At 41.6% G+C, this 24,466-nt stretch overlaps 1 protein-coding gene across 1 annotated transcript in view; it reads left to right on the top strand.

The window, feature by feature from the left end:
• The window catches only part of TG (thyroglobulin), a 136,922-nt gene that overhangs the window by 34,030 nt on the left and 78,426 nt on the right, over positions 1–24,466 (top strand). Inside the window, exons 26-41 of the mRNA XM_072154600.1 lie at positions 875–1,069; positions 3,380–3,547; positions 3,642–3,761; positions 4,652–4,726; positions 4,953–5,090; positions 5,970–6,146; positions 6,223–6,334; positions 7,146–7,225; positions 7,650–7,793; positions 7,960–8,025; positions 15,211–15,345; positions 15,658–15,822; positions 17,190–17,391; positions 19,184–19,277; positions 20,167–20,326; positions 21,049–21,242. Of these exons, the coding sequence (XP_072010701.1) occupies positions 875–1,069; positions 3,380–3,547; positions 3,642–3,761; positions 4,652–4,726; positions 4,953–5,090; positions 5,970–6,146; positions 6,223–6,334; positions 7,146–7,225; positions 7,650–7,793; positions 7,960–8,025; positions 15,211–15,345; positions 15,658–15,822; positions 17,190–17,391; positions 19,184–19,277; positions 20,167–20,326; positions 21,049–21,242 (2,225 nt within the window). The remainder of the gene's footprint in view (positions 1–874; positions 1,070–3,379; positions 3,548–3,641; positions 3,762–4,651; positions 4,727–4,952; positions 5,091–5,969; positions 6,147–6,222; positions 6,335–7,145; positions 7,226–7,649; positions 7,794–7,959; positions 8,026–15,210; positions 15,346–15,657; positions 15,823–17,189; positions 17,392–19,183; positions 19,278–20,166; positions 20,327–21,048; positions 21,243–24,466) is intronic.

The raw sequence follows: 24,466 nt of genomic DNA, 5'->3' as shown, positions 1-24,466 counted from the left end.
GTTACATCCTGTATTATACTCCAGAGCTGCACTCACTATTCTGCTGCTGGTGCAGTCACTGTGTACATACATGACATTAATTATCCTGTACTGATCCTGAGTTACATCCTGTATTATACTCCAGAGCTGCACTCACTATTCTGCTGCTGGTGCAGTCACTGTGTACATACATGACATTACTTATCCTGTACTGATCCTGAGTTACATCCTGTAGATCTTTTATTAAAATATATCATATAAAACAGAACAAAAACAGAAAACACAAAACAAACATAATATACAATATATACAAAATATTTACAACAACTCACCTGCTGGTCCAGCCTCATTCACACCTAGCCAACATAAGATATTATTAACACAAATGGACATAAACGCACCCTCCACCCTCTAATAACAGACCACCCCACACAGATAACATATCATACACCCAAAAACATTTAATTTTTATTTTAATACATTTTTTTTAAACAAAATGCACCCTACATTAAACTGAATCCCATCCCTACTCCCTTCCTCAGACACTGGTCTAATGTCCAAAGTTTGCATTAAGAAGTCCCACCACCATCACCCCCCTCCCAACCTAACACTATATCCCAAACCCCACTATATACAATATATACATACAATATAAACACTATTTACAACATGATGAATACAATCATATAAACCAACCACATAAAGTCCAGGTTTGGCGTCTGCAGCCCAACATCTCTATATATTCAGAGCACAAAACCAAAATCTACTGTGCAGCATCAGCCCAACACCAGGAGAGGAGATGACAGACTAAGGGACACTAAAGGAGAACCCCCTGTCCTGAGCTGCACTCACTGTTCTAAGCTATTTTCTATATTATTCTATTTATTCCAATCAGGACAAGACTTCTCTGATCTCGGAGATGTTACTCGCACTGATTTCGCCAATACACTTTCTGGTGTGTATCGTGCAATGCTCTTCCCATCCACTGGGGGCAGTAGACTGACCGATGGATACTTCATGTGTCGTCAGACGTGTTCTCAGGACTCCTGCTGTGATGGGTTTATTCTCAGTCAGGTCACATTAAATCAAGGTAATGTTACATTGTTACAGATGTGAATGTAGACATTTCGGAATAGTTACTAGAGGAGTGGGATTGGTGGGGAAGGGCTCAGCTGAAAGGGGTCCTGGTAAAATGGGTCTGGACATGAAATGCTTCGTGCCAACATTTAGTAAGTGAATCTGGTTACAGATTTTTGGTAAATATGGGCCAATCTCCCTATAATAATCCTACATCAGTAGAGCTCCAGAAGTGTCATCATGGTCAGTCATTGTCAATCTCAACACATGTGCCAGGTAGTGGCCCAAAAACAGTGTGGTATTTGAGTAAGCCACGCCCCCTGATGAACAGTCATGACAAGGGGGTGGGGCTGTGATGCCTTGATTGTTACAAATTGCAACATTTTAAAATGTCACAGTTTTCTGTTTGTCTTTAATCATCATCAAGAATCAATAGTGTATAACTGCAGGATCCGACTACGAAATGTTCAAATGTAGTCTGTTACCATTGAAACACAAAGGGGCTCATTTACTAAGGGTCCGAACGCCGCACTTTCATTGTGTTTCCCGAATATTTCCGTTTTGCGCCGAATTGCCCCGGGATTTTGGCGCATGCGATACGACTGTGGTGGATTAGCACTAGCTTGCACGCGACAGATATGGGGGGGGGGGGCATGGACGTTGGACAACCCGACGGATTCGGAAAAAACGCGGAATTTAAAAAAGGATTTGTGTCGCAAGATCAGCACTTACATGCACCAGGAAGAAGAAGGTGAACTCCGGCGGACCTCGGCACAGCAGCGACACCTGCTGGATATCGGGCACACGGACCTTAGTGAATCCCGTTGGACAACGCGCCACTCGATCGTGACTGGAATGGGTAAGTAAATTTGCCCCAAAGTGCATAGTGTGAAAAGGGGGCATTTTTTGCTTGGGATAGTTTTTTTTTTTACTTACAATTGAACAGAATGTTTCCTCCAGCTCCTGGTACTAAAAGGGAGGGGGAGGGGCCATGACAAGTCCATGGAGTGGGCGGGGCTCTCCGTTTCATCAGATTAGAATAGCAGCAGGAAACGGTACTGACCGGGTCGTCACACGATAGAAGATACATTTGCAGCGGAAAGTGAGCAAAATTATTAAGTGAGTCATTCCAAAAAGTCATAGAAACCTATTTTGCTCCTTTTTTGTGATGCCAGAAATCAGGTTCCATCCTCCTAATTGTATCACATAAAGCCACAACAATGTTGCCATCTCCATAAATGAAGCTCCTGTTCATGTCCTTCTCAATCCCTCTGACAGATCTGAGCACATAACAGGAAGGGTAGTCCTGGGCACACAAGGATCAGGGTCATGGTGTGGGCTCCATCACTCTGCGACGTGTCAGGGGGGAGGGGGGCCGGAGCATTTACAGATCTTACAGACTGGGACAATAAAGAAGAGGAAATTGATTGAACATTGATGATCCCGGAATGTCCCAGAAAACCAACCTCACGATGTGCAGCTAATTACAGGCAGCGGCTCACGTATGGGGGGTCCTCCGGGGAGCCTTCATCATCTGCCGACCTCATTCTACACAGCAGGAAATATATGGATCTGCCTTGTGTCATGTGCAGGATATTAGAACATTCCTGATATCCGTCAGGAATTCATTTATAGTTTATTAAGATCCAGAAGGAAAAGTAAACAAAATCTGAGAGCTCCAATATTCCATGGGGAAAAACAGGAGACCCCTTTAATTAGGGATTTAGATTGTGAGAATCACTGAGGTATATAGAGTGATGTAATGGATGGAAATCTCTGTACAAGGAAACAGAATGGGGTCATTTACTAAGGGCCCGATTTGCGTTTTCCCGACGTGTTACCCGAATATTTCCGATTTGCGCTGATTTACCCTGAATTGCCCCGGGACTTTGGCGCACGCGATCGGATTGTGGCGCATCGGCGCTGGCATGCACGCGACGGAAATCGTTGGGCGTGGCCGAACGAAAACCCGACGGATTCGCAAAAAACGCCGCATTTAAAGCAAAAAATCTGTCGCGGAGCTTGCACTTACCTTCACTAGGAATAGGCAGTTGAACTTGAGTGCGTTCCGATGCTTTTCAGCGCAGCAGCACCACCTGGTGGACGTCGGAGGAACTACCTTAATGAATCCCGGCCGGACCTGAATCCACCGCAGAGAACGCGCCGCTGGATCGCGAATGGACCGGGTAAGTAAATCTGCCCCAATGTTTGTATATTGAACTTGAGGATAAACTCCTGAGCTCCCCCTAGTGGTGACTACAGACAGATAAATTCTTTTATTTGAAGGAGTATAATTACTGACTTGTTGTATGTCCCTCTGTAGGCACAGCAGTGTGTGCTCTGCTCCGCTCCCCCGGCTCCCTGCTCTGTAGTGTAAGTGACTGGAGTAAAACCTCCCGCCTGGGTGGAGATGGCATCTGCCGAGGAGTGAGCTCCAACAAGGCGGAGAAGAAGTTTTCTTTCTTCCTAGGAGGCCAGGAGTTCTCTGGAAGTGAGTTATCCATGTGCTGGTGATGAGTGGATGATGGGAGTGATGGGCGGCTATGCTTGGCGCTGCAGACATTGACCATCCTTCTTGTTCTCAGGTTACTCCCTGTTATCTCAGAGCATCGGGATGGCAGATTACTCCACAGAACTGAGTGAGGACATGAAAGCCGAGATTCAGGAGGTTTTCTTTGGTTTTCAACGAGTTTTCTTACGTAAAGGTAACAAAGTCCAAAAAAAATATCTCACAGCTGAGGGTCTGTCACAGTTGTATCGAGTTTAGGCAGTCATATACCTGTGTCTGGATGTTAGTTGCACAAAGCAAATCTATCATCAAAATCCATCATGATGAACCAGGGACAATACTCATAGTTCTATATTTGTCATCCATGGCCTCCTTCCTTCTAAAATCAACTTTTAAAATTATGCTAATGAACCAGAAGTGCTATGGGAGGAGTTAACAGGGCCTCTTTGTTTGTCAGCTTCACAGACTGTTACACAATTCCCCCTCCCATTGTGTGCAATTGCAGCAGGCAGAGGTAGCAGGGAAGTGCTGAGGGAACAGGGGTGAGGATGAGACAGTGTAACAGCCTCTGAAACTACAGCATGAAAGAGCTCTGGTAATGTCCCCCAGAGCCCTTCTGGCTCATTAGCATCATTTAAAAGTTGATTTCAGAAGGAAGGAGGCCATGGATAACACATATAAGAAGATCCCACAGTCCCGGTGCCTGGATCTATGGGTAATGTCCCTGGTTTATCCAAAATGGATTTTGTTAGTAGATTTCCATTAAAGCCCCATTGTGCAAAAACTTGAGTAGAAATCTCCTTCTACTTTGTGGATCCCTCTCCTATATAGAGATGCGTCTCCATGGTTACAGACTACAAATAATCCCTGTGTAGTCTGCTCTGCTGCTTTGTGTTACTCCTTTCTACTGGTCTCTCCTCAATATCAAGAATCAATAACAAGATCCGACTACAGAAGGTTTGTAGTCTGTAGCCATGGAGACACATCTGTGTATATATACAGTAACACATTTTTATCCACAAATAAGTGAATGAGGCCAATCACAAGTCATGGGAGTCAAGAATATGATGTTTTATCTGTGTTTAGGTGTTGACAAGACACAAGTGAGTCTTACCGGATGTCCCCGGGTGGAGACTGGGACCAATTCCACCAGCGTATCAGGTACTAGAGGGGTTGAGGATGATGGTGGTGGTAGTACTGGGGTGACCTGTTCTGCATCCATCCTGCTGCTATATTAAAGGGGATGTGACACCTCACACTTGGGGTCCCAGAGACTCAGATCTTGTAGGAAAATCTAAATCCAGGTTTTTACCACATTCTGCATTGCTGCTCCTCTCCTCTGCCATACGTCACATGACTTCCATCATCTTATTTCTCGTCTCCGCAGCTTCTGCCAAGGAACAATTCCTTCCAGTGAACAGCGAGGACGTCGTCATTAACCAAGACATTTCGGTCGCAAATATCAAATATTGGATTTCTAAAGATCATTACTCATCCGAGCAAGCGACGTCCTGGTGTCTAACACGTACGGAAAGATCAGACAGAGGAAAATTTACTATTATTTGGGGGACAGGACAGGGACGCACTGACACCGGGGAAGAGGGGGGGGGGGGTGTTCGGGGACAGGGACACGCTGACACTGGGGGGACAGTTTCACGCTAACCCTTGGGGGACAGGGACACACTGACACTTGGGGGACAGGACAGGGACACGCTGACACTTGGGGGACAGGACAGGGACACGCTGACACTTGGGGGACAGGACAGGGACACGCTGACACTTGGGGGACAGGACAGGAACACGCTGACACTTGGGGGACAGGACAGGGACACGCTGACACTTGGGGGACAGGACAGGGACACGCTGACACTTGGGGGACAGGACAGGAACACGCTGACACTTGGGGGGACAGGACAGGGACACGCTGACACTTGGGGGGACAGGACAGGGACACGCTGACACTTGGGGGGACAGGACAGGGACACGCTGACACTTGGGGGACAGGACAGGGACACGCTGACACTTGGGGGACAGGACAGGGACACGCTGACACTTGGGGGACAGGACAGGAACACGCTGACACTTGGGGGACAGGACAGGAACACGCTGACACTTGGGGGGCAGGACAGGGACACGCTGACACTTGGGGGGACAGGACAGGGACACGCTGACACTTGGGGGACAGGACAGGGACACGCTGACACTTGGGGGACAGGACAGGGACACGCTGACACTTGCGGGGACAGTACAGGGACATGCTGACACTTGGGGGGACGAGACAGGGACACACTGACACTTGGGGGACAGGACAGGGACATTTGGGTTAGAGGATGGTACAGCGATGTGTTGGTTGATGTCTTCTCTCTCCTGGGGATGTCTCATCACACTCCTCGTCTGTCTCCAGGTTGTCTGGAAGAAGCGTCTTGGTGCCGTCTTGCAGATTTACGAGACGGGGCGTCGGAATATTTCTCCTGTCTCATTTATCCGGACACATGGAATTGTAATAATCTCACTGACGCGGCTCCAGGTCGTTGCGACATCGTCCTCAGTGAGAAGCCGCAGTCTCTGTATCGCAGGAGAGGTTGGTGCTGGTGTCGGATGAGTGACGTCCGCTATAACCTGGGACACATGTGACTTCTGTGTCTTTATACCTGCAGAGACCATCGGTAACAAGGTGAAGAATTTCTACAGCCTCATCCCGTACCGGACACTGAGCGCCGCGACCCTGAGGAACCGGATAACGGTGACAGGGACAAGCGTTTCCAGGGGGTGAGATCCGTTACAATGACCCAGGCCATGTAACCACCAACCAAAATCTTCACTGATTCAATATAATAAAACCTCAGGATTTGTTTTGTGTCTCCGTTTTACAGCATTCTTAAGATCTCTGCTTGCTGTCATTGAATGGGAACACCCTAGCTTACATTCAGAGCTATACACTTGCCTTCACCCCATGTTTCTGACAGCTGTGGGATTGTTACTATTGTATCCAGGCATACACAGAGGTCTGATTACACATCTCTCCGGGGAGAATACCTTATACTGGTTGTAGAGAGCACAGAGCACAGCAGTGTGAGGAGCAGTGCATTTAGAGGAGCTACAATCCTATAGTATAAATCCATATATCACAGTCCTGCTGCTACTAACAACATACACAAAGGTCTGATTACACATCTCTCCAGGGACAATACCTAACATTGGCTGCAGAGGGCACAACAGTGTGAGGACAATCCCCCCAGTGCACTTGGAGAAGCTACAACACTGGAATTTAAATCCATATATCACAGTCCTGCTGCTACTAACAACATACACAAAGGTACAATTACCTTTGATAAGAGCACAGCAGTGTGAGGACATCCTACCAGTGCACTTTGAGAAGTTGCGATCCTGAAATATAAAAATGTATATCACAGTCCTGCTGCTAATAACAACATACATAAAGGTCTGGTTACACATTTCTACAGGGACAACATCTAACACTGGCTGCAATTTTTTTATGGTCACACCTGCTGATAGGTTCCCTTTAATCATATGAATATTGTACATACTGGATTCTAATTAAAAATCACTTTACTTTCAGGTTTTTCCAGTGTGAGCTCCACTGTGATGCGGATCCATGTTGCAAAGGATTTGGATACGTTCAACAAACTGGGACACAAGGTAAGTGGCCAAACTCCTCCTGCATGTAAGAGATTTGGGTGTCATGTGATCAGAGGGTGCACCACCTCCCACCCTACCATCCCCCTGACTACATGTTACCGATTTATTAAACAATGTTTAATAGACTCCCATGTGGATACTGGTTACTTCACTGATACATTGTAACAAAGTATAAGAACAGGAAACAGATTTGTTCTGCTCATTTGTTCTGTTTAAAGAGAACTCTAATCATTCTATAACATTGTAGCAAAATCTCAGCTGTGAGAAAAGCTACAAAACTGCAAAAATCTGTAAGAAACAGAGACTGAGGAATTAATGATAAGTACAGAAGGTTGCATGATAATTTGACCACTAGGTGGCGCCGATATCTGACGTGAATTCAAGGTCTGTGGTTTGCATTCTGATTTCCATTCATTATTTCCAGGGGTGGAGAGGATGTGTTGGTTGCTCTCCAGTTTGGGGGTACAGTCCTGTGCGGAACAAGATGGCGGCACGTGGCGGATCTCCAACTGCAGCTTTCCCAATAAAGGGATGGAGGCTTTACCATTTGGGTGGTACCAGAAGCCAGGTAGGTAATAACAATTCATTGACATGAAGGAACAGGGATGGTTGCCCATTGACAATCACCACATGAAATAAGAGAGACTTTTTATCACCACCCATAGAGGGCGCCATGTAGTCCTGATCTTTAAGGGAAGTTACTTGAACTAAAATTATTATTTTCTTGTTTACAGGTGACCAGGAACGAATTGCCCCTGAGCTGTGCCCACCTACTGACATCACACCTGAGGGGGAAGAAGGTGAGATACAGAACTCACATCTGGAGACAGTATTATAGTAGTTATATTCTTGTACATAGGGGGCAGTATTATAGTAGTTATATTCTTGTACATAGGGGGCAGTATTATAGTAGTTATATTCTTGTACATAGGGGGCAGTATTATAGTAGTTATATTCCTGTAAACAGGGGGCAGTATTATAGTAGTTATATTCTTGTACATAGGGGGCAGTATTATAGTAGTTATATTCTTGTACATAGGGGCAGTATTATAGTAGTTATATTCTTGTACATAGGAGGCAGTATTATAGTAGTTATATTCTTGTACATAGGGGGCAGTATTATAGTAGTTATATTCTTGTACATAGGAGGCAGTATTATAGTAGTTATATTCTTGTACATAGAGGGCAGTATTATAGTAGTTATATTCTTGTACATAGGGGGCAGTATTATAGAAGTTATATTCTTGTACATAGGGGGCAGTATTATAGTAGTTATATTCTTGTACATAGGGGGCAGTATTATAGTAGTTATATTCTTGTACATAGGGGGCAGTATTATAGTAGTTATATTCTTGTACATAGGGGGCAGTATTATAGTAGTTATATTCTTGTACATAGAGGGCAGTATTATAGTAGTTATATTCTTGTACATAGGGGGCAGTATTATAGAAGTTATATTCTTGTACATAGGGGGCAGTATTATAGTAGTTATATTCTTGTACATAGGGGGCAGTATTATAGTAGTTATATTCTTGTACATAGGGGGCAGTATTATAGTAGTTATATTCTTGTACATAGGAGGCAGTATTATTGTAGTTATATTCTTTTACATAGGGAGCAGTATTATAGTAGTTATATTCTTGTACATAGGGGGCAGTATTATAGTAGTTATATTCCTGTACATAGGGGGCAGTATTATAGTAGTTATATTCCTGTACATAGGGGGCAGTATTATAGTAGTTATATTCTTGTACATAGGGGGCAGTATTATAGTATTTATATTCTTGTACATAGGGGGAGTATTATAGTAGTTATATTCTTTTACATAGGGGGCAGTATTATAGTAGTTATATTCTTGTACATAGGGGGCAGTATTATAGTAGTTATATTCCTGTACATAGGGGGCAGTATTATAGTAGTTATATTCTTGTACATAGGGGGAGTATTATAGTAGTTATATTCTTTTACATAGCGGGCAGTATTTTAGTAGTTATATTCCTGTACATAGGGGGCAGTATTATAGTAGTTATATTCCTGTACATAGGGGGCAGTATTATAGTAGTTATATTCTTGTACATAGGGGGAAGTATTATAGTATTTATATTCTTGTACATAGGGGGAGTATTATAGTAGTTATATTCTTGTACATAGGGGGAAGTATTATAGTAGTTATATTCTTGTACATAGGGGGCAGTATTATAGTAGTTATATTCCTGTACATAGGGGGCAGTATTATAGTAGTTATATTCTTGTACATAGGGGGCAGTATTATAGTATTTATATTCTTGTACATAGGGGGAGTATTATAGTAGTTATATTCTTGTACATAGGGGGCAGTATTATAGTATTTATATTCTTGTACATAGGGGGCAGTATTATAGTAGTTATATTCTTGTACATAGGGGGCAGTATTATAGTAGTTATATTCTTGTACATAGGGGGCAGTATTATAGTAGTTATATTCTTGTACATAGGGGGCAGTATTATAGTAGTTATATTCTTGTACATAGGGAGCAGTATTATAGTAGTTATCTTCTTTTACATAGGGGGCAGTATTATAGTAGTTATATTCTTGTACATAGGGGGCAGTATTATAGTAGTTATATTCCTGTACATAGGGGGCAGTATTATAGTAGTTATATTCTTGTACATAGGGGGCAGTATTATAGTAGTTATATTCTTGTACATAGGGGGCAGTATTATAGTAGTTATATTCTTTTACATAGGGGGCAGTATTATAGTAGTTATATTCTTGTACATAGGGGGCAGTATTATAGTAGTTATATTCCTGTACATAGGGGGCAGTATTATAGTAGTTATATTCCTGTACATAGGGGGCAGTATTATAGTAGTTATATTCTTGTACATAGGGGGCAGTATTATAGTATTTATATTCTTGTACATAGGGGGAGTATTATAGTAGTTATATTCTTGTACATAGGGGGAAGTATTATAGTAGTTATATTCCTGTACATAGGGGGCAGTATTATAGTAGTTATATTCTTGTACATAGGGGGCAGTATTATAGTAGTTATATTCCTGTACATAGGGGGCAGTATTATAGTAGTTATCTTCTTTTACATAGGGGGCAGTATTATAGTAGTTATATTCTTGTACATAGGGGGCAGTATTATAGTAGTTATATTCCTGTACATAGGGGGCAGTATTATAGTAGTTATATTCCTGTACATAGGGGGCAGTATTATAGTAGTTATATTCTTGTACATAGGAGGCAGTATTATTGTAGTTATATTCTTTTACATAGGGGGCAGTATTATAGTAGTTATATTCTTGTACATAGGGGGCAGTATTATAGTAGTTATATTCTTGTACATAGGGAGCAGTATTATAGTAGTTATATTCTTGTACATAGGGGGCAGTATTATAGTAGTTATATTCTTGTACATAGGGAGCAGTATTATAGTAGTTATATTCTTGTACATAGGGGGCAGTATTATAGTAGTTATATTCTTGTACATAGGGGGCAGTATTATAGTAGTTATATTCTTGTACATAGGGGCAGTATTATAGTAGTTATATTCCTGTACATAGGGGCAGTATTATAGTATTATATTCTTGTACATAGGGGGCAGTATTATAGTAGTTATATTCCTGTACATAGGGTGCAGTATTATAGAAGTTATATTCTTGTACATAGGGGGCAGTATTATAGTAGTTATATTCCTGTACATAGGGGGCAGTATTATAGTAGTTATATTCTTGTATATAGGGGGCAGTATTATAGTATTTATATTCTTGTACATAGGGGGAGTATTATAGTAGTTATATTCTTGTACATAGGGGGCAGTATTATAGTAGTTATATTCTTGTACATAGGGGGCAGTATTATAGTAGTTATATTCCTGTACATAGGGGGCAGTATTATATTAGTTATATTCTTGTACATAGGGAGCAGTATTATAGTAGTTATATTCTTGTACATAGGGGGCAGTATTATAGTAGTTATATTCTTTTACATAGGGGGCAGTATTATAGTAGTTATATTCTTTTACATAGGGGGCAGTATTATAGTAGTTATATTCTTGTACATAGGGGGCAGTATTATAGTAGTTATATTCTTGTACATAGGGGGCAGTATTATAGTAGTTATATTCTTTTACATAGGGGGCAGTATTATAGTAGTTATATTCTTGTACATAGGGGGCAGTATTATAGTAGTTATATTCCTGTACATAGGGGGCAGTATTATAGTAGTTATATTCTTGTACATAGGAGGCAGTATTATTGTAGTTATACTCTTTTACATAGGGGGCAGTATTATAGTAGTTATATTCTTGTACATAAGGGGCAGTATTATAGTAGTTATATTCTTGTACATAGGGGGCAGTATTATAGTAGTTATATTCTTGTACATAGGGGGCAGTATTATAGTAGTTATATTCTTGTACATAGGGGGCAGTATTATAGTAGTTATATTCTTGTACATAGGGGGCAGTATTATAGTAGTTATATTCTTTTACATAGGGGGCAGTATTATAGTAGTTATATTCTTGTACACAGGGGGCAGTATTATAGTAGTTATATTCCTGTACATAGGGGGCAGTATTATAGTAGTTATATTCTTGTACATAGGGGGAAGTATTATAGGAGTTATATTCTTGTACATAGGGGGCAGTATTATAGTAGTTATATTCCTGTACATAGGGGGCAGTATTTTAGTAGTTATATTCTTGTACATAGGGGGCAGTATTATAGTATTTATATTCTTGTACATAGGGGGATTATTATAGTAGTTATATTCTTGTACATAGGGGGCAGTATTATAGTAGTTATATTCTTGTACATAGGGGCAGTATTATAGTAGTTATATTCTTGTACATAGGGGGCAGTATTATAGTAGTTATATTCTTGTACATAGGGGGCAGTATTATAGTAGTTATATTCTTTTACATAGGGGGCAGTATTATTGTAGTTATCTTCATTTGCATAGGGGGCAGTATTATAGTAGTTAAATTCTTGTACATAGGGGGCAGTATTATAGTAGTTATATTCCTGTACATAGGGGGCAGTATTATAGTAGTTATATTCCTGTACATAGGGGGCAGTATTATAGTAGTTATATTCTTGTACATAGGAGGCAGTATTATTGTAGTTATATTCTTTTACATAGGGGGCAGTATTATAGTAGTTATATTCTTGTACATAGGGGGCAGTATTATAGTAGTTATATTCTTGTACATAGGGAGCAGTATTATAGTAGTTATTTTCTTGTACATAGGGGGCAGTATTATAGTAGTTATATTCTTGTACATAGGGGGCAGTATTATAGTAGTTATATTCTTGTACATAGGGGCAGTATTATAGTAGTTATATTCCTGTACATAGGGGCAGTATTATAGTATTATATTCTTGTACATAGGGGGCAGTATTATAGTAGTTATATTCTTGTACATAGGGGGTAGTATTATAGTAGTTATATTCTTGTACATAGGGGGCAGTATTATAGTAGTTATATTTTTGTACATAGGGGGCAGTATTATAGTAGTTATATTGTAGTCCATGTAGTATAAATGCCCATGGACATTTTTCTATGTTTACCAGTAATTAGGGAGGTGATGACATCTGCTTCCTCTCTGCTCCCATGGCTTTGTGCTGTTGCACCTATAAACAGCTTTTGTCACTCTGTAATTTTGGATAATTCAGCGGATGAGCGGTATGTGGCCACCGACAGTTATAGCTCAGTAATGCAGCAGATTCTGTCATTATACTGGCTTAATGATACCTCTGTGGATATTTTTGGACTTGTACACATGTCTATGAACCACTAGATGCTATTCTCACCTTCCCCTTGAAGTTTTTATTGATCCAGCTGTAACATGGGGACAGAATGACCTCAATCCAGAACAATAATGATTTTCTGTAAATGAACTGTACATGGAAAAATGTAAACACTGTATAATATTATTGTAAATGCTGCACTGGGAATCATGCACGGAAAATAGACATTACTTATCCTGTACTGATCCTGAGTTACATCCAGTATTATACCCCAGAGCTGCACTCACTATTCTGCTGCCGGTGCAGTCACTGTGTACATACATGACATTACTTATCCTGTACTGATCCTGAGTTACATCCAGTATTATACCCCAGAGCTGCACTCACTATTCTGCTGCCGGTGCAGTCACTGTGTACATACATGAGATTACTTATCCTGTACTGATCCTGAGTTACATCCAGTATTATACCCCAGAGCTGCACTCACTATTCTGCTGCTGGTGCAGTCACTGTGTACATACATGACATTACTTATCCTGTACTGATCCTGAGTTACATCCAGTATTATACTCCAGAGCTGCACTCACTATTCTGCTGCTGGTGCAGTCACTGTGTACATACATGACATTACTTATCCTGTACTGATCCTGAGTTACATCTTGTATTATACCCCAGAGCTGCACTCACTATTCTGCTGCTGGTGCAGTCACTGTGTACATACATGAGATTACTTATCCTGTACTGATCCTAAGTTACATCCAGTATTATACTCCAGAGCTGCACTCACTATTCTGCTGCTGGTGCAGTCACTGTGTACATACATGACATTACTTATCCTGTACTGATCCTGAGTTACATCCAGTATTATACTCCAGAGCTGCACTCACTATTCTGTTGCTGGTGCAGTCACTGTGTACATACATGACATTACTTATCCTGTACTGATCCTGAGTTACATCTTGTATTATACCCCAGAGCTGCACTCACTATTCTGCTGCCGGTGCAGTCACTGTGTACATACATGAGATTACTTATCCTGTACTGATCCTGAGTTACATCCAGTATTATACTCCAGAGCTGCACTCTTTATTCTGTTGCTGGTGCAGTCACTGTGTACATACATGACATTACTTATCCTGTACTGATCCTGAGTTACATCCTGTATTATACTCCAGAGCTGCACTCACTATTCTGCTGGTGCAGTCACTGTGTACATACATGACATTACTTATCCTGTACTGATCCTGAGTTACATCCTGTATTATACCCCAGAGCTGCACTCACTATTCTGCTGCTGGTGCAGTCACTGTGTACATACATGACATTACTTATCCTGTACTGATCCTGAGTTACATCCTGTATTATACCCCAGAGCTGCACTCACTATTCTGCTGCTGGTGCAGTCACTGTGTACATACATGGCATTACTTATCCTGTACTGATCCTGAGTTACACCCTGTATTATACTCCAGAGCTTCACTCACTATTCTGCTGCTGGTGCAGTCACTGTGTACATACATGACATTACTTATCCTGTACTGATCCTGAGTTACATCCTGTATTATACTCCAGAGCTGCACTCACTATTCTGCTGCTGGTGCAGTCACTGTGTACATACATTACATTACTTATCCTGTACTGATCCTGAGTTACATCCTGTATTATACTCCAGTAATGCACTCACTATTCTGCTGCTGGTGCAGTCACTGTGTACATACATGACATTACTTATCCTGTACTGATCCTGAGTTACATCCTGTATTATACCCCAGAGCTGCACTCACTATTCTGCTGCTGGAGCAGTCACTGTGTACATACATGACATTACTTATCCTGTACTGATCCTGAGTTACATCCTGTGTTATACTCCAGAGCTGCACTCACTATTCTGCTGCTGGTGCAGTCACTGTGTACATACATGACATTACTTATCCTGTACTGATCCTGAGTTACATCCTGTATTATACCCCAGAGCTGCACTCACTATTCTGCTGCTGGTGCAGTCACTGTGTACATACATGACATTACTTATCCTGTACTGATCCTGAGTTACATCCTGTATTATACTCCAGAGCTGCACTCACTATTCTGCTGCTGGTGCAGTCACTGTGTACATACATGACATTACTTATCCTGTACTGATCCTGAGTTACATCCTGTATTATTCTCCAGAGCTTCACTCACTATATTTTTCATTTTTGCACTTGCATTTTGTATTTATATTGTTTCTTTTATAATTTTTGTAGAATCTCTTGATAACTGGGTCACTTTGGACGTCTCCTCCGTCACCCTTGATCCTTCCCTTTCTGCATATGATACAGTTGAGATTGAGCTGAATTCAGTGATGACGCTTCCCTCTGCTCGGAGTTATTGTCTATCAGGTAAATCCTTTGTTGCTGATCTTTGCTCTGACATCAGATGACATCCATATCTACTTGATAGCTGCCGGTTATATATACACTACAGACGTCATGTATATAGTATTTTATACAACGTGAATAAAAGGGGTGGAGCTTGGCTCATCTCTTCTGTGACATGCCCCTCCCTCTTCTAGCTTTATACATTGTATCAGTTTCAGATTCTCCTATAGAAATGAGGTTTTCAGGATTCCTCTTCTGTCTAGTGATGTGATTGTGTTGTAGGTCACTATGTGTACATATGACGTATTACTTCTAGTCTTTATTTTCCCATAGTATGTGCTCGCTCCAAATCCTGCGTTACCACTGCAATTAACATTCAGCAAACTGCTGCAAAATGTACATTTTACCCCGAAACACAGACCTGCCGCTACAGTCTGAAGGGTCCTCGCTGTCAGCTGATGGTCAGAGAACAAGCGACCTCCTTCTATAGGAAGAAAGGTAACGTCATCCATAACCGACCTCTAGGTAGTGCTATCCTTACTGTAGTCGTAGTCATCACCCCAGCGGGAGGGTCATTGCGTGGTTTGGGAATAGCATTTCTAACAAGTAGAGTTAGTATATTGTGGGGTGTTCAAGGCGGTTTTGTCTTGGCACTCTATGGCAGTATGATGCTCAATGCTCCATTATCTACAATCCCAGCATAGTCGACTGTTGCTGCACCCATATCATGGCTACAAACCCTGTATATGGGGGAAATATTTGGGAAATTGCATGGCAGTATTGTACTGTTAATATATAGCGGTGGCCAACAGTCCCACTCTTCCTTGTAACAGTTCTGACAAACTCACGGGGCTTGTCCTGGCCCTTAAAGGGGCGGGATTGGTAAAAACCCTCACTTTTATGGGCATTCCTGGTATGTTGCGTGACGTCCCCATGGGTCTGACTTAATTAGGATCTTTCACCATCTCACACATGTGGAGATGAATGTACCATACTTTAGGAGCTGCTACAGAGATTTGGGGGCACTTCTGAATCTTCCTTTTAGCCCCCACTGTTGCTGAGTTACCAGTAAAGATATGTGACCATCATGGTCCTCTTCACTGTCTGAGAGGAGGAGCTAGAGTAGAGGGGGGGGGGGGGTTACGATAATCTTCCACTTGTCAGAGAAGATTAGCATAAAACACGCCTCCTCCCAGCACTTATAGAAATGTTTCCCCTAAATCCCTTCCTCATCCAATCCCTTCCCTTCCTTGGTTGAACTTGATGGAAATGTGTCTTTTATCAACTGTATAAACCATGTAACTATGTAACAATGTAACCTCCTCTCTGGCAGTGGAGAGGATTAGAATGGTCAGAGACTAGGACTGATATTTCATCAACCGTGGGGGTTAGAAAGAAAATTCAAAGTGCCCCTGAATCTGTATAGCAGCCTCTACAGAATGTATGTTCATCTCCACATGTGTGCAGCGGTGAAAGGTTCTCTTTAAATGCCCTGATTTATACCCACACGAAGTTGGTAATTTTGGATATGGGACATAACACTGAAGTAAATGGCTGGTAATGGGTATAGAGCCATAATGTGGACTCTATATGGCAATATTAGCTTAGTCCTTCATGGCAGCATCAAACTAGTACTGACTAATTCTAAGGAGCTTGAAGACTTTCCCTTTAATTAAGGAGCCATAGGGCCTTCCATTTTTGAAGTCTGGTACTATTGACAACACCTTTTTTCCTGCTTCTTAAAAGTGGGAAAGTTAATGCAATTTTATGTAAAAAGAATCAATTTTAGGGGGTTGGAGGCTCAAAATTCAATTTAGAGAAATTTGTCTAAATTTGTCTTTAATTTGTAAATTTTACAATTTCAGCCTCGGCACGTCCTATGACCTCACTGACCATATCACAGGGCGGCATTGTGGGAAAACTTGGCTCAGTTTCCATTGGTTCCGATATTAAATATGTAAATCACTTCTTGGGCGTCCCTTATGCAGCTCCACCCACAGGCGACAACCGATTCCGAGCTCCTCAGTCATATTCCTGGAGCGGCACATGGAATGCCACCTTCATCAGGTAGGGAGAGTGCGTGGGAGGTCACGTGACCCCCTGGTGGAGGATATTTTCACACAGAAGTTGAATTTATTGGAAAAATAATTGTGGCTAAATTAAGAAGACGGGTTCCTGTTATGACTGCACATCATTTAGATAACGTCTTCTGTTGTGGAGATTATGAGATCACTTGTTAGTTAGGGCTTTGTTGAAATACATAACTTCAAGGGTCAATGATGTTGCATTCAACGCTCTAGCAAAGATGGTTGGCCCCTCCAAGACTCATCACAACACAGTCCTCAACACCCAAAATCATCAGTTCCCAAACGTCACCAATCAGAACTCATCAGATCCAAGTCCTTGGCATCCAAGCCTCATCATATCCCAATTTTCACTACCTAAAACTTACCAGACCCCAGAGCTCACGACTTTGGTCTGGAGAAGTTATCATACTCCAGACCAAGACTTTTTAGATCATACCCTCACCATTCAAACCTCACCAGAACCCATAGCACATGAACCAAGACTGATCACACCCAAACCATCTGCATCCGAGACTCATCATACCCCATTCTTCTCCAAGTGAGGCTTATCAGATTCCAGACCTCATCACAGAATCCAGAATACAATGTCCAAGACTTTTCAACAGCCAAAATCGCATATCCAAGAATTATCAGACCCCAGACATTTGTAACCAACACTTATCAGACCTCAGACCTCTGCTCCTCACTGCCTACACTTTATTAGCCCCAAGGCCTAAACACTCAAGATCTTCAAACCTTGGATCTCTTAACCGACCAGAAACTCTTCATACTCAAGACTCATTAGTTCCCATATAAGGTCCCATATCTCACCCAAGAATCCAAGACCCTTAAGAACCCAAAGCTTGTAACTCAAGATTCACCAATCCCCAGATTTCATAATCCAAATGCCTAGATTCTTGATTTTTAGCACCAAAGACCTACTAGACTCAGACCTCATCATTCAAGGTTCTACAGACTTCACCACCAAGATCCATAGCTATAAGACCACATGGCTCAGTACCTAAGACTCACAACACCAGGACCTCAGCAGCCATTACTCATAAGACTCAGAAAGACTCATCTGTCAGGAGTATCTACTTGGGAAATGAGTCTACAAGAAAACATGAAGTGGATTTTAGACTGACCGGCTCTGATAGACAACACAGCTTGGTTGGGGGTCATTGGTTTTTAGGGGTGTCAATATATGGGGTGCTTAATCCTGCATCCTGTCTCTGATGTCTGAGAGGCTTCTGTACATACGGAGAAGACACTGGTAATATGAAGGGTATACGGTAAAGGCCATCCCGGATAAATCAGAACTAACAAGTGACGAAAACTGAAGGAAGTAAAATATCCCCCATAACAGGGACTTGTATTCAAGTGTAAGGCTTCAGCTTTTCTCACTCCTAAAACTAAGACCCTCGTTTATTTCTTTCTTTCCATCTTATTTATGTCTCAGTGATTTCTTTATTATTTAGGATTTTTAAAATTGCATTTTATTATAAATCATTTGCATTTATGTATTTCTATTATTTTATTATAGTTCATAACTTTACTTGTGATAATAATTTGCTAGTTTTTTTTATTTACCGTATTTAGAATAATTTTCTTCTTATATTTTCAAATTCTTAATTTGTAGCACTTATTTAGTATTTTTTATCTTATTAATTATTTGTGTTTACAATCATTTTTTATTTCATTATTTTTTTTTCCAAACATTTATTTATGATTTTAGAATGTAGTGTTTTTTTTTTTTTATTATCTAACTTTATTGTATGTGATTTCATTTCCAGACCAAGCTGCCTGCAGCCCGGGAATGGGAAGGCTCAGTATTCATCTGTCAGTGAGGATTGCTTGTACCTTAACTTATTTGTTCCGCAGAATTTGGTAAGTATTCACACCCACTATGTGCCAAGCCAACACTTATCCCAATGGAGGAACATGGTGTAATAACATGACAGCCATTAGACCTTAATGTGAACAATGTAATACTTCATTTCTCCTCTGGGGGAGCTGCAGGGAAAACAAACACTTGCCATAATTTTTACTAAGAGAAACAACATAAGGACAACAATCACCTTCTCCTGATCGGGACCTTCTCCAACAAAAAGCTGAACAATCTTACTATTTCTAGCATCTGTTACTTCATGTGTCAAAGCCTGAAAACCAACCGTGACCTGATCATTTTCACAGCTGAGGGTTTGTTATAGTTGTATCCAGTCTAGAAGATCCTCTGCAGCCAACACACATAAGCAAAGTCCTTTCTGAGTTTACTACAAAGTATCTGCATTGTTGCCATTGTCCTACCAAAAAAGGGGTTGGGTTTATGTAGATGACACCTGGAGGAGGTCCAAAGGTTTAAGATGCACCAATGTTTACAAATATAAAAGTATCAGTCTGGAGAGAAGTGCAGGAGACTTACTACATTGGATACAATTGTAACAAACTCTCAGCCATGGGAAGTATTTGAATTATACAGAACAAGAATGTTCCTGCATTTTTGCCATTTAGGATTTTTCTTTTCAATAAGGGCAACATAAAGTAATTCCTCCATCTCTAAGCCTTAATGTTGTAACCTAGTGTTCACACCCAACACACCCTGTCCTGTGTCCCCCATAATAGGTCCTGCGTTATAAATGACGGATAGTGGGTGAGGCTCCTGTTATAGATTTTGCCCTTTAGGCTCCGTTACCTCTTGTCCAATCCACTAGTTCTCTATGTGACATTACTGTGTGCACTGTATACAATGTATCAATCCTTGTCCCTTTGTTTTTAGGGAACAAGCTCCCCCGTTCTGCTGTATTTCCACAACAGTCCCAAAGACTATGCTGAGAATGGCCAGACGTTTGTGGATGGCTCGTACCTGGCGGCCATAGGGGACATCATTGTGGTCACTGCCAGCTACAGGGTTGGTGCTTTTGGCTTCCTAAGCTCAGGTAGGTGCACAGGGGACTGTCAAGCCCACGCAGCCAACAGATGTTTCAATCATTTCTTCTTCTTGAGCAAATATTTTCAGAATTTCAGATACTGGGTGGAAGTATCCTCACACTGCTGTGCTCTTAGTTCTCTGCATTGAACAGCTTCACAGTGCCTCACCTCTGTAGTCAGTTAAAGATACAGTATTTAACCAGAAGGAGGAGACTGTGCAGTCATTTCAATGCAGGGAGCTAAGAGCACAGCTGGGTGAGGACATACCCCAGTGCACTTGGAGAAGCAATCCTTCAACATGCACACAAATATGATCCCTCTTCTAAAACCATTACTTGGTCAGAACTGCTGACAGATTCCCTTTAAAGAAAAAAATTCTGTTTGCCTGAAGCCACCACTTGGGGGAGCTGCTGAGTATCTGGCATACAGGTGTATCATAGTGTTCTATGTAGAAACAGTAAGTTCCAGAGCTCCCTCTAGTGGTGTCCGGTGGAAGAAGTAATCTCTATGTCTGTGCAGGGGATTTGGATTTTTTTTTTCAATAAAAATTGGATCCGACTGTGATCATTTAAATAGAAGTTTAGAAATGTATTCGATTACCGTCTTCCATAAATATAGTGATTTTTTTCTTGTATTGTTGGACTGAATGTCCGGAGCATCTGCTTTTTGTTGGATGACTGCGATCAGACGCGTCTGGTTTTATTATAAATGTCGTTTCCCCCCGTTTCAGGTAACGCCGTGCCAAATGGCAACTGGGGCCTTCTCGATCAGACCGCAGCCCTGAAATGGGTCCAGGAAAACATTGCTTATTTTGGAGGTGACCCTGAACAAATTAGTATCATGGCGGACCGGGCGGGCGCTGACCTGGCCAGCATTCACTTATTATTACCAGAGGCGAAGGCGATAAAGAGAGCAGCGCTCATGGTAAGACGCCACTGACTGCATGACACGGAGTGTACCATTGGAGAGCTGGGGGTGTATTTCTGGGCCTCTCACATAGCTATGTCCTGAAAGTGCATGCTGGGAGTTGTAGTCGAGAAATGGTTGTCTTTCTATATTTGGAGACTGTTGCTTTAGAGGTGTCAGTTTTGGAAATTTTTGGAACCTAATTTTGTTCACATGATCACCAAGCGAGCGTGGAACTAGGAGAGACAGGGCCCCATAGCAGGCTACTGAATGAGGCCCAATTCTCACTTAAAAAATATACATATTTCTATACTCACACAGTATATACACACCAGACAAATACAGCATAAACATACATACAGTAGGTACACACCATATTAACATACAGCCTATACACATATATACAGTATATACGCACCACACACACATACACATCCAATACTGCAAATGCTGGGGCCCCCTGACACTGTGGGCCCCATAGCAGCTGCTATGGCTGCTACCCCTGTAGTTACGCCCCTGATGATCACAAATATGTAGGTTGTTTGAATGAAGTAAGAGCCCCACCATTGCCCACAGGTTGTGTCTGGTATTGCAGCTCAGCCTCTCTGAAGTGGTCTATACCAGTCACATCCTGATGATAGCCTTAAAGGGATTGTCCAGAATTAAGAAAACATGGCATATATTTAAAAATGTAAAATAATGACGACGGCTCTTGATTGGTTGTTGGTGACAAACGACAGCTACGATATGATTGGTGGAATTGGCAAATGGCACTGGTTTTATTCTCAATGGGTTATCTGAAAAGTTTTTGACTATATTTTTTGTGAGCCTATCATATACTGTGGGCAGCTGGTGTATGATGTACCACTGGTTGGATGAGGAGTTGGTACATTAAGTAGTATTTTAAAAAAAAAAACACGTTGAACAAGAAATTTCTTTATTTATACTGTACCGAGAAACATTTTATAAAATACAAAAAAAAGTTAATTTACAGTTAAAGGGACCTCATCGCCATAAAAGTGAGGTCCGCTCTGTGGGTGGCAGGTTATAGAGCAGGAGGGGCTGAGAAGATATATACATTTTTCTGGGAAAATATTCGGTAGACCTCGGCGTTTTTATCCTTTCAACTTCGGCATATTCTCGACGTAGGAGTCCAGTGGGCGGTCCTATACCGAGATCTGCTTAATCAGCTTCTACTGTTCTATATCCTGCTGCCTGTAGATGTCATTGCATTTACAACATCCCGGTGTTCCTATAAATTCTTACACGTTGTGGCGCTACAAGTGGGTCATAGTAGGTGACCCCCGATTGTACCTACTCATCTCTAAAATCTCAGATATTCTGTGGATTGGCACTCCCATCATCCTTTGAAATCATAGTCAGTTGGTCTCCCTAGCAAAAATAAACTCTTATTGTGGTCTGATACCTGTTTCCATACAGTAAAATCCACGCCCAACCACCCCTGGTCTCCATCATCAGAGAAAAGGTAATGGTTGATGTTCATAGACTTGAGGTTTCAGAACTTTCCATGGGATTTAATTAAAACTCATGTTTGTGGTGGGAAGATTTGGTAAAACTGTTGCCAGCATCTTGCAAAGTGGTAACTGGGGGGCAGATTTGTTTTTGACCTGCTCAACCCTGGTCGCCATAGATGTCTAGATTTTAGATATCTCCTCTACCCATTCCAATGGCTTGAGTGGCTTGACTTGGCTAGCCAAGTGGTTTGACCCATGTCCATGGCTCAGGTTTAGCTTTCTTCCTCCTTGTCCTTGGTGCCACCTCTGGAGGAGTATTTGAGCTGCTCGTAGGAAATGGAATGGGAACACCTTGAGATAAGCTGATGGCTCTCCATCTATAATATGAGAATCTGTAGACCATCTCAAGTGAAGTCCCGTAGACTCATCCTTCCTGTTGTATATCAAGGTCCTCAACTTTTGTAAGTGGACTATAACAGAGACCTTTGACCTGGTGTCATCCATCACTAACACTGGTTATTACCCATTTGGTCTTCCTTTCTATCATGGACAACAAGGTCTATCTGTGCGGTTTCCTTGATCTTCTCCACTTCACAAGATTCCATGTATCATTATCCCTAATTTTAGATCTTGGTGTCATCTTGTCAAAAATAATCTTGGAGTGGCCACACCTGACCCACCACAGGTCATATCTATTTAAGGGTCATTTCTGAGTTCTTGTGGTAATTAAAAAAAAAATTATATTAGAAGATAAAATTCCATAACTGGAAGTTTAGGTTTCAAAAATATTGAAGACTATTTCCATCAATATTTTGAGTTTTTGTAGTCCTTGATTGGGTTTCCTCAAGGAAACATGAAGTCATTTGGTCAAAATCAAACATCTGCCTTGTTTGGGTCTTCTGCCAAGAACCTTTTAAGAACCTTTGTGGGCAAAACTAATGATACCTAGAAGAGTTTTGAGACAGAACCTATGATCTTTGGTCATCTGTAGGAAACCCTAGGACAGTGGTGGCGAACCTATGGCACGAGTGCACCTGTGGGCACTTAGGTCATCACCCCAGGACAGAGTTCACCAAACAGGACCAAATCCATCAAATCTTCCTGCTGTCCCAGGCAACTTGGAGAGAAGCTATAATGAAAGTCTGAATTTGCCCTCCTTATTTCAATTGTATTGGCATCCGATACAATTGAAAGAAGTGGAAGAACAGGTAGCAGTAAGTTACTGTCAAAATGTCACGTTGGCACTTAAAGGGAACCTGTCACCAGGAGACCCATTTTTAGCACTCCCCCTCGAAGAGCCTCGAAACATATTACCAACACGTTACCAAAAGTTCTACCACTTTCTAACATCCTTTTACGCTTTCAGTTCTGAAATGTTTTGAGATCCCTGAAAAATGTATCAAAGAACCTTCCAATCCTCAACTTGAAGGACACATGTCTGAAAGTTTGGGTCTCGTGATGCATCTCCTAGGGCAGTGGTGGCGAACCTTATGGAGACAGAGTGCCCGAACTACAACCAAAATCCATTTATTTACTGTTAAAGGGGACCTGTCACCAGGAGACCCATTTTTAGCTCTCCCCCAGTCCCCACAGAACACAGTACATACACTGCCAAAGTGTTTTTGTATAAAAAATAGGTTTTACAGAAAAAAAGATATGTTATATTGTACCTTTCATTAGCATCTGCTGTGTGACTAGGCAGTTGCCAATTGGGAGGAGCTGGAAAGGAGCAGTTTCCCCCCCACCCTTGGGAAACATGTGACCTTT

This window comes from Engystomops pustulosus, chromosome 5 (genome assembly GCF_040894005.1).
Source record: "Engystomops pustulosus chromosome 5, aEngPut4.maternal, whole genome shotgun sequence".
Taxonomy (NCBI): Eukaryota; Metazoa; Chordata; class Amphibia; order Anura; family Leptodactylidae; genus Engystomops; species Engystomops pustulosus.
The sequence above is the reverse complement of the archived record's forward strand: the minus strand, read 5'-3'. Positions and strand labels throughout refer to the sequence as shown.